Below are 14,625 nucleotides of genomic sequence, written 5' to 3' on the forward strand. Positions count from 1 at the left end.
ATTAGATTTTTAAGTCGTTATCCACTTCCCTGTTTCGCAAACGAGGTCGTCTGTCTCGTCGCCTTCCGTCACGTTTTCTTGATTCATGTACTTCTTGTAATGTTGAAATTCTGCATTGTTTTTCCACCCTTCCCCATAGTGAAGCATCAGCAGTTTGTTCATGTCATTCATCTTTTCTTCTTTGATGGCTACACCAAGAGGCAACTAAATTTTATCGAAAGTTACTATTTTTCCCTTTTTAGTAATCCCTTTGGAGTCAGTTAAGTCACTCCTCTAATTTTGCTCTCCATGAAGAAGAGTAGAGGATTTTCCTTTCATTAATACAAATCTCTTGCAAGATTGAATTTTAAAATGCCATGACCCTGGTGCTTTAAGGGATGATTGCACGCTGCCTTTCCAGTCATACACCGGACAATCAACACCTAACGTTTTCACCGTGCCAAACTGCATGAAGATATTAGTGTAGGTCTCTGGTTTTGTAATATTGTCTCTTACTCTATTCTCCTTTTCATTTCTCCCAAAGACTCTGTCTGGTGGTATGAAGGAATGGCCTACAATGGCAAATACCATTTCCACTTCTTTAACTTATGCGGGGGAATCATTAAAAAGCCAATTAGAAACCATTCCAATCATGATGCTAATTTTCTTTTGACCCCTGCAGCCATCAAACCAGATGATATCTGTAATGTCAAGATGATGAGTGTCATAAACTCTGAAAGCTATTTCGTTAGATCCTCTCGGATGAGACGTATATCCCGTCTTGTCAGCATCTGGCACTGAAATGCTCCCTTCTTGTGACTGCATACTGCTACTTTTGGGGGCTGTGAAGCAGCGTATCTGAAAAGGTAACATCGCTGCAGATTCTCCTCCCCGAACACATTTTATTATAACGATTATATACGAATTATTACTAAACAACCTTTCTTGTTTTAGTTTTAGTCCTGTTTTCGGGGTCATGAGAACGTTTCCTCCCACGACCAGGTACAGCAGGTGATTCTCTTAATGAATTTTCCATTGTCTTCGAGAGCAGCACTGAATAAATCAGAAGTCAACAGGCGACTGAACTACTGAGCCAACGAATACTGCGTAAAAGCAGTGCATTGTCACATTAGAAGAAGCTTGATGGGAACACTTAGAATTAAGTTAATTAGCGCAAACGTTAAGTACTACAATCATCAGAAGTGCGCGGGAATACACTATCTATAAATAATGCAACATAGTTGAGTTTAGGACACATTTTGGAAATTCCACGCATTTCTTCATATAAAATGTCTGCTTTCTGAACAAAGTGCAAATGTTGGATTATGGAAATAACTTAACGAGGCACATTTAGAGTTTTGGAAATAGTCAAATATTAATACTGACTTTTAACCACAAATTTAGAGTTCTGGAATGTCTTGCATCATTCGATTTGTTTCTCGAAGAGAAATAGGAAATCAGCAAAATCTGAATTTAAAAAAAAAAAACGAAAAATAGATGTCTACGTTTGGAACTAGGCACCTCAATTGTACACTACTGTACAATAAAATATGAAAATAGAGTACATACTATTCATATCTAGTGTTTCCATAGCTGTTTAAAAAAGTGAGAGATCTTAGAATTTTTTGAAATTTAATACACCGAACAGTAGTGAAGTCTTCAAGTGAATTCAGGGTCTTAAAAATGTCTTCACTTACATTCTGCTGCCCCTCAACAAACTGGCTTAATTCCTTAACATAGTTTGAAGCTCGAGTAGATGTTGTGACTGTCCTTTCAGGAAGTTCTGATTCCTCCACTTCATTGTCTTCAGTTGCACCTTCTTTCTTGGTTACATAAACAATGTCTGTATCAGTCAGGTCGCCATACACTTCCAAATCTTCATCCAGTCAGAAAGTCTTCATAATGAACATTTGCTTTGTCAATTTCTTCTCAGTTCTCAACTCTAGGTGTAATTTTTTCTTCAGAGTTTTCATTTTCCTCCTCAATATGACAGAAACCAGCTTTCTGAAAACAGTTTGAAATCCTTGACTGAAACACTTGGTCTCTCGCAACAATCAAGCAGCTTGAAGAAGGTTGATCTTGTCCTGTTTGTCAAAGTGCCAGAAAGAATATTCTGCACTAACGACCTTCTGTAAAGGTGTTTGAAATTTTTAATGATGCCCTGATCCATAGGTTGCCCTATAGAAGTCATCTTTGGAGGAAAAAAATGACCTTAATGTTTTCCATGAGGCAAATAGAGTTGTGTGCAGTGCGGTTGTCAAATAGATTATTGTTCTTTGTTGTTTTTTAAATTTGTCTAGTTTCGGGAGCCATTTTTCGGAAATCTCACCCGTCATCCAGGCTTTCTTATTCGATTCGTACTCCACAGGTTTAGTTTTCACAATTTTGAAACTGCATGGATTATGTGACTTGCCTATCATGAGTAACTGTAGTTTCTCTGAACCATCCATATTAGCACCTAACAAAGGTGTACCAGGCGAGTTGGCCGTGCGGTTAGGGGAGCGCAGCTGTTAGCTCGCACCCAGGAGATAGTGGGTTCTAATCCCACTGTCGGCAGCCCTGAAGATGGTTTTCCGTGGTTTCCCATTTTCACACCAGGCAAATGCCTGGGGCTGTATCTTAAGGCCACGGCCGCTTCTTCCCATTCCTAGGCCGTTCCTGTCCCCATCGTCGCTATAAGACCTATCTGTGTCAGTGCGACGTAAAGCAAATAGCCAAAAAAAAAAAATAGGTGTAACCCGCTCTTTGAGTTTTCTTCCACTGCAATTCTTGCCATTAAATGCCAGCGTCTTGTCTGGAGTGCATTTAAGAAACAAACCCATTTCATCAACGTTAAAAATGTCTTTTGGATCTCTGTCACTAGTCATCTGTACCAAATTGTTTTTCCATGAACCTACGGTGAACACATCAACAGATCCACTTTTACACACAAACATTTTTGAACGAATTGCCTTGAAACTTGTTTTCCTCAAGGCTGTAGCAAACTCTTCTGCTTTCGCATGAAATACGGGCCCACTGATAGATATGCTTTTGCCTCTTGCTTGAACCACTCGAACATACATTCATCAATGTCTGGACTTTCTGGTCCATGCTCTTTTGCTTGTACTAATTCCTGCACTGTTTAAAACTTTATCGTTATTCTTCAGAAATGTTGACAGCATATTCGTCTGTATCCCGAATTCTTTAGCGATGTCTGATTTCCTTTTTCCACTTCTTCAATAACTAACTTTTTCGGCTCGAGTCAACAATTTGTACTGAATACGTGAGGACTTGGAAAGAGCCATCATACCATTACAGTACTTAGTAGAACACACATTTCGCACAAAACACTACACGAGTACACTGAAAAGACTTAGGAAGACGCTCAAGCTTTCACATGTGCAAGAAGTGAGTGTGAGTGCAGTGTGATCAACAGTTGAAGTAACCTTGAGAAAATTGAGCACAGACACGTGGCGCCAGCCAGGGATTCAGTGGCTGGTGCCAACGCGGTGGTTGAAAATAAGAACCGGACTATTTAAGAAATAAAAACGTTTTTAGAATTTTTGAGTTTTTGACTTTGAATTAACCAATATAAATTTGAATTAGAGAATGGGTGGTGTGAATAAAAATGAGTCTGAGCGTCTCCCTGCCGATGAGCTTCCACTCTGCATTTGTGATGAATAAAAATACAGAGCGGAATCACAGAGTAAACTCGAATGTCTAGAGCAGCCACTCAGTGTCATTGATCAAGGTCGTGCACATGCCATGTAGATAACACTTCAATGACTTCCGGATAGTTCAGTGCTCAACATGGCTGAAGACAATGTGGAATTCCAATCTGCTTTTATCTCCATTTTAAACAAACATACAATTCTGTTTTCAAAGTAACAGTTAATCAGGGTTGCCAGATTCCTGAAAATAAAGGGACAGGTGTCTTGTCGAGGAAATCAGAGCGTGACATAATCAACTAGTGAACTTCTAATTTTACAGAAGTTATAATGCCATCAAAGGGCAGTTTATCTATATATATATAAAATAAGAATTTTGTCTGTACATTGCTCAGAATTTACAAAGGATGGTATTTCTGTATCGGTTGTATTCACAGTAACAAGGAAATGCACTTTTAAATTTTCTGTAAATTCTGAAGAGAATTTAATGAAAATCGGTATGCAAAGTCGGGGAATAAGTCGCCACATTCTAGACTATAAATAATTTTATTCTCGCTGAATGAAATGGTAGTGTAGGGGAAGGCCTAACATTTAATTCTCAAATATTTATTAGTGGTCATATCGACAAATGCTACATAACTAAAGTTATAGCCTGTAGCGTTAAATTTCTGATCATTTATGTCTTGTACATTTTTACCATACTGGCTATGATCAGAGATATTTATGAATTAGAATATTTGTTACTAAGTTCATATCATCGCCGAGTCAAAGGAAAATGGGTAAACAGAATTATATGAAAACCGGTATGAAAATTCGGAGAAAAAGGAACTGCAGTCTATGCTATAAATAATTTTGTAAGTCACCCTAATATCCTACAGTCAAAAGAAAACTAAATGTGAAGGCTCATAAAAGTGATTAACATTACATCGATCATTGTTTGTTGTGATGTGTTTTGTGTCTTCTGTTGCCACTCCTCTCCGGTAGATATCATTACTGTTACATACCAAGTATTTTTTAAATTTGCTTTACATCGCACCAACACAGATAGGTCTTATGGTGACGGTGGGTTAGGAGTGTGAAGGAAGCGGTCTGGCCTTAATTAAGGTACAGCCCCACCATTTGCCTGGTGTGAAAATGGGAAACCATGGAATACCATCTTTAGGGCTGCCAAGAGTGGGGTTCGAATCACTTATCTTCCGGATGCAAACTCATGGCTGCGTGCCCGTACCCACATGGCCAACTTGCCCAGTCGTACTGAGTGTAACTGCCTGCTTAAATATTGACCGCTCTGAGGCACTGATTGGAATGAGCAGTGTGCATACTTTATTTAACGGAATAATGACAGAAGTGTTCACGGATGTTTGCGGTCTGATCACTCCAGCTCTGGAACTTTGGACTGTTAGATCGGCACCGTAGTACTGTTTGTTAAGTGAGAAAATGTGCGGTTTGTCATTTGATTGAGTATTTTATATGATAACATTGCTTTAAATCGCTACATTCCTACTGATGTTTTGTACTGATCTATGTTGACTTCAGTCAGGAAAACCACAAAGACAGTCTTTCTGAGAATCCCGTAGCGAAGCACGGGTACATCAGCTAGTAATAAGTACCTCTATGAGTAATACATATACTGAAACGAAAATTTATTTCCTTGCCGATACGTCGTCGTTCTTACCAATTTCATGAAAGTCTTCGCATGAAACTGAAGATAAATTCACAGACTTAATCAAGTTAACAGAACATCTGTTTCTCACATCCAAACATTTTACATTCATATGTGAAAATAACCCTCTCTTCGAAAGAATTTGAGGCAGGTATGCTTTAAAAAAAAAAAAAAAAAAAAAAAAAAGAAACCATTTTGACAAAGTTTGTTACTTCATATACCCCTACACTTTGGGATATTTATAACCACTTTTCACTTACAGGCTAATTAGTATCTCCTTGTATCACTGATAAACAGGGTCTTATAAATGAATACCCATCATATATTTTATCTACATCTACATCATTGTACCGGGTGAGTTAGTTGTATGGTTAGAGGTGCACAGCTGTGAGCTTGCATCCGGTAGATAGTGGGTTCGAGCCCCACTGTTAGCAGCCCTGAAGATAGTTTTCCATGGTTTCCCAATTTCACACCCAGGAAATGCTGGGGCTGTACCTTAATTAAGGCATCGGCCACTTCCTTCCCAAACCTAGGCCTTTCCTGTCCCATCGTTGCCATAAGAACAATCTATGTCGGTGCAACATTAAACCAATTGTAAAAAAAATTACAAAAAAATATCATTCTGTATGTTTAACTTACAAATAAGGGCACTAATATCATAGAAGGATCTCTTTTGCTAGAGTTAAAAATCTTGCAAATGGAAGGAGCACAGCACATGCAGCATTGATGGCAGTTGTCCATTATTACCCATTATATCTACCTGGGTGGCCAACCCAAAACTCGCCAGAATTGTAAGCAGTGAACCAGTGTGTTTCTTCGGTCTTTATGAATGAATATACCAGAGTAAGTCCTCTTTGCAATAAAAACATCAGACAGAAAGAAAAGAGAACTTTTTGAAGGAAATACAGTAAAAACTGACGCATATCTCTCGAGTTAAAAAAACTCTCAAATACGGGACAACAAGCGTCCCGCATAACCGTTCAGCACACGGGACATTTAGTATGATATGGGACTGTCCCTTAAAATCTGGGTTGTCTGGGAACCCTGCAGTTACCTGATTAGGAAGCACAAGGAAACAAGAGCAATAAATGCTAAATTTAACGTAAATATTTGTGTCCAACAACTGTTGGTATCAATTTGCAAAACATGAACACAAGACTGGAATATAAAGTAGAATTAAAGTGTACTGGAAACAAACCCATATCACTAAAATATGGGATAAGCGGCTGATGAATTTGATGCAGGGGGGATAATGATCCTACCATCGGCCGCCTGAAAGGAAGGAAATCATAGCCTGAAAATGACGACATCAATAAATTGAGGACAGCGGTATAACGTAAATAACAAAACTAATTATGATGAAAATGGTGTATTGACAATTGAATGTATTTTTTAAGGAGCCAGATCTGCAGTAGTCATCCCTTCGACTTCCAACAGAGGCGTCATTACTCTGAAAACATCGGAATTCCTCCAAATTCGGGAGTCGTGGACAGAGCCAGGCCGTGGTTGAACTCTTCTTTTCCATTGCAAGTGGCCTGTATATTAATGCTATGGACGCCTTTTCTGTAAACGCTCCGGCAGCATAAGGAAAGTTAAAACTTTAGCCTGTGCTCCCTGCATCCAAGCAACATTTCTTGGAATTTTGTCTAATAATCTGCTTTCATTTCTATTTGTGTCAAAATGTACGAAAATGTTTTTGACACAGTGCTCTGAGATGTCTCCAACTCCACTCTGAATCCCACGTGATGGTTTCACATTAATTCAGGACAAAGCATGTCCACAATATGCGAGATACGTGCAGCAGTTCTTGAATGATTTAGCTTGCCTGATGCCCTGATTTGAATCCTATTGAGCATTTATGGGACCAGCTGGAGTGAAGGGTCCGTCAGCACAATCCAAACACCGTACAGGACCTACGGGAGGCCTTCCTGCAACAATAAGGGGGTGATGCCACAAGAGGACATTGCAGCATTAATCAGGAGCATGCCTAAAGGTTGGGTGCCATGATTGATGCAAGAGGAGGTAATACATGTTTCCAAGGATGAGAAAAAAAGTTTATGAAATGAAGTGTGAGGTGCAGAAAACCAATCAAAGATAAATTAACATGAGCTTCCTCAAAATTTGCTTAAAGTGTAAATCCAGCTCAATTTGATCAATGTTTTTAAAAAATAGTTCTTTCAATGTCAGATACTGAAGGGAATCTGTACTCATGAAATAATAGATTGCAGAAGAGGCAGCCCAGTGCTGTGGGAATAGTAAGAGTACACTATTCATCAGCAGTGTTTGTTTCCCATGTTAGGAGCGGCTGCAAGGGCCTGTTTCCCATGTAAAAGGTGGCCTGAATAATTACTGGCAGTAGCTCTAAAATGTCTTTGGAGTGGTGACCCCATCGTCACAATAGCCTAAAATGTATGGTAGTAATTATCAGCCTCGGAAAACATCAGGGTGTACCCTAATAAGTGACGCGCAGTTCTTGTGCTGGGGGAGCTGTGATCAGAACTGCTGCACGTATCTCACATATTGTGGACGTGCTTTGTCCTGAATTAATGTGAAACCATCACAAATAAATGGAGCGAAATGCTAAATATGCTTCAGAAGGATTTACTCCTCATACCGATGTCCTTGTAAGACTCCTATGCTCCATAAAGAGCAAATCTATGCATGCAGTTAAATTGATTCCTGTATACGTCATAAGAGAACCACTCGGAAAAGGCATCCTGGGTGGGAATGTGCTAGGGAAACACTTTTCTTCAAGACTTTTCCGGACCCTTTCTCAAACGTCAGATGATAAAAGGCCAGATTGCTACTCGTCAGTGAACAGCACATGCTCTCACTGTTGTAATGTCCAAACGCGATACTCCCTTGTGAAAGGCAGTTTAGACGTGCAATGCTGTTTGGTGAGTTCTGACCTTTAGTGGGTCTTCTAGATTGAAGATTGGCTTCTTCTAGTCTTCTTTGAACAGTTCTTACATTAATATTGACCTCTGGAACTTGGTGGAGTCAATTTCGTGTTTCAGTGATGGTTGCAGAGAATTTGAACCCATAAGAAGTGATCATTTCTAGCTGATATCTCTTCTTGGGCCTGATCGTTGAACCGCCTCCAGTTTCTCTGTGTCTTCTTACGGATCTGGAAATCATGGAAGGTGTAGTTTTCAACACATCTGCAATGTAATACATGCTGCAACCATCTTCTAGCAAAGCAACAGCTTTTGCAGCATATTCAGGACTTACCAGCATGTTTAGTCCAGAAAACTGATCACAATAATGACAGAAACGTCTTGCAAACACATGTGATTGAAAGAGGCACAATAATACACTACAGCAATAAGTACTTGAAGAGCACATCCAGGACGTGTTTTCCAGGTTGTGCAAGAAGAAATATTAAAAGCTAGTGCAACATACAATCCACATTTCATTTGCTCACAAAACAAAGTCAGAAAACTCCCATCTAAACTTATTGTATGAAGTGCTAAACATTATTAAATAGATAACTTAATTACACATAATTTCTTCTCCCTTCATTACACGTGGCGTTTTTTGTGCCAGTGAGTATACTACTTTATGTGCACATTAATTCAGTGAACTTCATTCCAACTCTTTCCTCAGTCTTATCATGTGGTAGTAGAAATTCAGCAACTCTGTAACTGTGTGCCAGATTCACATGATGGGGACACGCATTGTGGCAGATCTTTCATATTGATAGGTGAAGTGCAGGATAATAAGAAACCTAGATAAACATAGGAAAAAAGAGATGAAGATGAATACTGTTAACAAAAGACTAGGAACTCGGGACAAACGCAGAAGGATCCCAATGGGTTAATATAATGTCAAGTAACAAAGAAATGTTATGTAGAAAAAAAATGAAAACATAGACACAGTAGGACTACCAATGACAGGTAAGTACTGAAGTGGGAGCAATATAAAAAGGAGACAAGAACAAACATGAAGGACAAAAAGGCAATGACAGTTTCCACTGCCTTATATACTTCAAAGAGATGAGCTCTGTCATCATCAATCATTTGCATTATGATCATGGTCGTGGGTCCTCCTGTTTTACACTGAATCTAAACCACAACTTTTCATTTATGTGCATTAGTCAGGGCATTCAAACTGCAACCACAATGACGTAGCTGCCATGGCCATTGTATCCTGAACCGGCATCAAAACGATAAAAAGTTTTTGAAGCATAGTTTTATCTGCCCTCCAATTTAGCAGATTCATTCTGTTGCAGCCAAATTTCCTTAAAATAAGTGTTTCTGCCAACTATCTTTACTCCTCCACAATGAATTCAGTGTATCCTAGTATCGAAAAGAGTATGTACATGCTTTAGTTTACTGCTTTTTTTTTTTAGGGTTTTACATAACTCTGTGGTTATTGCAGAAGTCTGATTTTTAAACATGTATCTATAAACAGACACCTTTCTGTGGAGGTGAGCAGTCGAGGGCCAGCTTGACAACCTGCTACTGCAAACCCAGGTTCTTTTGATTATTTATGTATTAATTTGCACATCTAAAATGATGGTAGGAAAAGCAAGTTTCAGTTTTTACAAAATGTATTGTATCTGTTGTGAAGTATGTACTAAAACGTGTATCCTACCAGGAAAATTAGTGGATTACTGGCTGTATAGAAACAATAGCAGTCGATATGGTATAACTTTTAACTATTTTAGTATCACAAAGTATCTAGACTGCAAGTTTAAAATTTTGCTGAAGAAAGTAGATATGAAGTTCACTGCTTGTGAAAGGAGCAGGCGAACGAAGAAATGAAAAAAAGGCCTGTAAGAGCATCAATTAAGATAAACAGAAACATTTTATGTTTACATTTATCATCAGTTCGGTGATTTTTCTCCTGTGGTGGTCAGTTATTTGGACGTCTTTTCCTCCGATGCTGTCCGCAAATAGGTTTAGCACAATTCAGACAGTAAATGGTTGTCATCTGCCTCTTCTTGTTGTCAGATAAGTGACAATACATCTGTTCTGCTTGAATTAGCTTCTTTTCCATCTCGTAATCATCGCAACCCACAACTGTCCTTAGGTAGTATGATGAGCCTTTCCTAAACACTCTGTTTCTGCCAAGGCTGAACAAGTTGTTTGTGAGGTTAGGATGAAGTTCATTCGAGATATCGCTTTACTGCTTCGGTTTTCCTCTTGTGTACTGATGGCTGAAAATTATGTTAATCAATGTCGTATTCAATATGTTATTAAAGTGGCAAACCTATTGGGTTCCCTCCCATGGTTCATATTCTGGCACATTTCATCAAATCTTTCAAAACCGACTTTGGTCTGGTTATACGTAAGAACGATCTCCAATTTTGCTGGGTTCTCTCTTCCCAACTTTCGTGTGTTGTTGAGAGCAGAATTACAAGTCAGATCTAGGCTCGTAAGGAACTAGTGTGACTTGTTCCCTTTTCATCATATGAAAACATAGACGTCCCAGGATTATTAGTAGGGCCTGCCAACATGCCATTGTTGTGTGGTTAATTTTTCTACAAATGCCAACAACACGTAAAATTTACCTCTACGCAGGAAGCCGATGCCTTTGCTGGCGGGACCTAGTGTTTACAGTGCACTATGTCGTCTGGTATGGGCTAGAGCAATCTTATCATTGATCTGTCTCAGTTTTACCCTTGGCTTTGACAAAATGAAAGTGACTGAGGTATGAGTGATGCTAGTAATGCCATTCCTTCTGCAGCCAGTCCCTGCTATGAATGGTGTGAAAATATTGTTCATAGGGTCGGTTGGTGCATGCATTTCAGTGGGCTTGGCAGACTGATGTGTAATAGCAACTTCTGGCTCGGTGAGGAAAGCAACGGGGAAACTACCTCGCTCCTCATTTCCCTAGTACGCCTCTTCAGTGATGCCTAGGCCATCAGTGACAGCTGATGGCGGAGCTGTTGAGGATCCAACCAGCTTTCGGGCTGAGGACTAAACATACATACGCAGGAAGCCAACATCACTACTTGGATGGTGACACACATGTTAGAGAGGTTTGCTCTGCCCTTTGGGTTAAGAGCAGTTACGTTTATAGAATGCTTACATGTGATTCTTATGCCTTGTTGACATTCGAGGGTTAAGGGACAAAATCAAGTGTTCTGCCAGCTGGAGATCGAATGGCCATGGCGACGAGAGAAAGTCAGAAACTAAATCACTTGGCTATCATGGCGATGGTGGGAGGGAGGGGTTTGGAGGAGAATCGGTGTTAGTCTAGAAGTATAGGGTACGAAGGAAGAAATATAATAGCCTGGCTGATGTGAAAAAAGAGTGGCAGACATAGCTTGATTGGCTTTCACTGTATGTGCCTCTTGGGGTTAGAATGATTTTATCAATATAATAAAGGAAATTCTGTGACAGTTTAGATATAGTATTCTAGGCATGGAGAATTCAGTTTTCTTTCCTTCAAAGATATGCTTCTGGCATAAAAATGCATTTATTATTTTTAAACATTGTTCATTTCAGGAAGGAGGACCCATAATCTAGGATGTTTCTTACAACAGAGAGGACATTTTGACTTGGCTGAGAAGCTTCTATATAAATACTGTGAGGCATTTCTTCAACAGCAAATTCTTAATGATACATCAAATCTGCAAGCTGTGAGTAGACTTACTACTTAATGATTTTTCTTCAGCTATATATATTTAACATTACTAATGTCTTAAGAAGGGATGTGAAGATAGTATAAATAGTGATAACATAATTTGGCATTAGTAATTTTACTATGTATTTGTTACGTCTATGTACAGTATGTAAATCTATGTGTAAGCATACATTTCCACTCAGAGAAAGTGGGCCTGAGATTAATCTTTCCTCCCTGTCTCAAACTTACTCTGAATTGAAATGCAAAGTTTCATTAAAATTTACCTATCCATTTTCCCATGATAATGTAACAGGCACAAACATTAAACTGAACATAGATCATTGTAATGATCATCACTGAATGATGTTGTTCTTGTCAGAATGCAGTACTAACCCATTTATGCCCAAAACTTTTCTGTGTAATATTTTCATGAAACTGAAAGAACTCACTTATGGTGATGTCAGAATAATATTAAGGTGGAAATTCAGGGATCATATTTACTATTTTCCAAATAAGGGACATTGCAAAAACACAACATTGGGCACATGATATATATTCATTATATATATTCAGTATATATGTCAGTACAAAGGGTGGCCGAATTACTAGACCTAAAGTGGAAAAAGTGAATATGTACAGTTCCTCAATAAAATACTCTAATAAAGATTATGTTTAAGTATGTTCAATAAAAACATACTTAATGCTAATATTATTCAGTTCACAATATCTTGGGTATATTTAGAAGGAATTTTTCTGTAATTTGGTTTGTTGTGGTAGCACTGCTGTCAGCTGGGGCTTCATCTTGTGGATTACGAAAATCAGCCTCCTTAGCGTGAAGTATTTTATCGTAAATATTAAGTGAATGTGTGTTTCTGGAAGTTAAATGCTTCTATTAATTTAGAGGATTATTCTCTTCTGTGTTTTATATACAGGAAACATCAAGCAGACATTGTATTTTCAGATTTTAGTGTGAAGTTTTCATGAATCAAAAGTGAGGTTATGGGAAAGGCAAGCGATTTATCTCCTTGGAATATAGCAGTTGCGCGTGTTCTTAAGCAAGAAAAGACTTGCTCGCAGAGGGCTATAGCGCAAAAACTTAATATATCCCAAAAATCTGTTAGCAGAATAAAATAGTGTGGTGAAGAGCAAGAACACCAACGGAATTGTAGTGGGAAATGTGGACGTAAGCAAAAACTTAGTGACAGAGGCATGAGAAAATTTAAAAATCTTGTCCTACAAATCAGGAAATCAACCAATAAGGAACTCTCCCTCAAGATGCAAGAGTATGGAGTGGATGTGTCGCCAAGAACACTCCTTCAATGGCTGTGAAGCGCCTAAATGGGCTAGAGGCCTCAAACACTGGACCCCATTAGATTGGTAAAAGGTAAATCCTTTTATTTTCTTATTTCTACAATAAATAGACATGAAAAATTCATTTAGAAGGATTAATTACTTGAGGAGGCCCGCTAGAGTAAAATGTTACACATTGAGAATTTTTGGAAGTTCATTTTATTGTTATATATGGAACTGTTTCCCCCTCTTTGAGTGTCGGTTATAAGCTGAATGTTACAATGGGGTCTGTTTTCCTCCCAGGTGCAGAGGTGCCAACTATTACGGATTTCACTTTGTGATTACGGCATTACGGTCGAAGGGGAAACTATTACGGAATAGCAACATTGTCACGATAAAAATTAATTTATACGGGAAAAAAGGGAAAGAAGTAAAAAATGTTCAATCCCTTAGAGCATTACTGGTCAACCCTCCTCATTTCAATGTTTGTAAGTTGGCAACTAAACATATTTGGTCGTCGCTTCCTTTTGTTTCCCGCGAGCGTTGTGAAATCACCTCCAGCTACATAGATATACGCTGCTCTCTTAGCTAGAATGACGCATCAAATCGGCCGTGACGTAGGCTCTACTCTTTGCTCTGCTGCAATTCTCTTTGGTTCTCCGGTGCACGCATTCGGCTCTCTGTCTGTTGTGTGCGTAGAACGAGTGGTATATTTAGCGCATTTCAGTTCTAATTATGCTAGTCGTTGATTTGAAAAGAAGTGATTGGTTTTGTAAAATGAAGCAGAACACTTGTCAAATTGCATCTTCTTCTAAGAAGACAGCAGTGTTACAGAAATATGGAGATGTTTAGACAAAGGAATGGCCATGCCTACTTGCTTCTCGTGTTAGTGAAAACCACATGTTCTGCAGTGTGTGTTCGTGTGATTTCTCTGTGGCTCACAGTGGACATGATGATTGCAGACGACACATAGAATCCAAGAAACATCATACATACGGTGAATCAAAATTACGAAACTAGTCAGTTTCATTGCTCTTCGTAAAAGGTAATGAAACTGCAGTGACGAATGCCGAATTGCTGTTCACATCGTTTCACTTGGAGGTCAATGTTCCCCGACTCTAAAATATCTCAGAAATATGGTTGTGCAAGAATTAAAACCCCCTATTATTATTATTATTATTATTATTATTATTATTATTATTGATTTAGCATATGGCAACACATTGAAATATATAACAATATATAAATCATATACTAAAATAACTAGGGCCTTATTATTATTAGACATGAAACAGAGTATACAGTGACAATGTATGCACTTATATAGCGAGTCAATTTGTCTATCCAGTTAACAGCATCTGGAGTCAACGATAAAAAGTCCTTCAGATCTCCCGAGTATGACGTAATACTACACTGCTGCACAATGTGTTGGATGGTCTGGGGAGTGTGTCCACAAACACAAGATGGATCAAA

General features: G+C 38.7%; 1 protein-coding gene across 1 annotated transcript in view; it reads left to right on the forward strand.

Moving 5' to 3' along the window:
• LOC136870482 (uncharacterized) overlaps positions 1–14,625 on the forward strand; it is a 251,138-nt gene that overhangs the window by 50,424 nt on the left and 186,089 nt on the right. Inside the window, exon 4 of the mRNA XM_068227133.1 lies at positions 11,745–11,878. Coding sequence (XP_068083234.1) covers positions 11,745–11,878 — 134 coding nt within the window. The remainder of the gene's footprint in view (positions 1–11,744; positions 11,879–14,625) is intronic.

The sequence above is a fragment of the Anabrus simplex genome, chromosome 1 (genome assembly GCF_040414725.1).
Source record: "Anabrus simplex isolate iqAnaSimp1 chromosome 1, ASM4041472v1, whole genome shotgun sequence".
Taxonomy (NCBI): domain Eukaryota; kingdom Metazoa; phylum Arthropoda; class Insecta; order Orthoptera; family Tettigoniidae; genus Anabrus; species Anabrus simplex.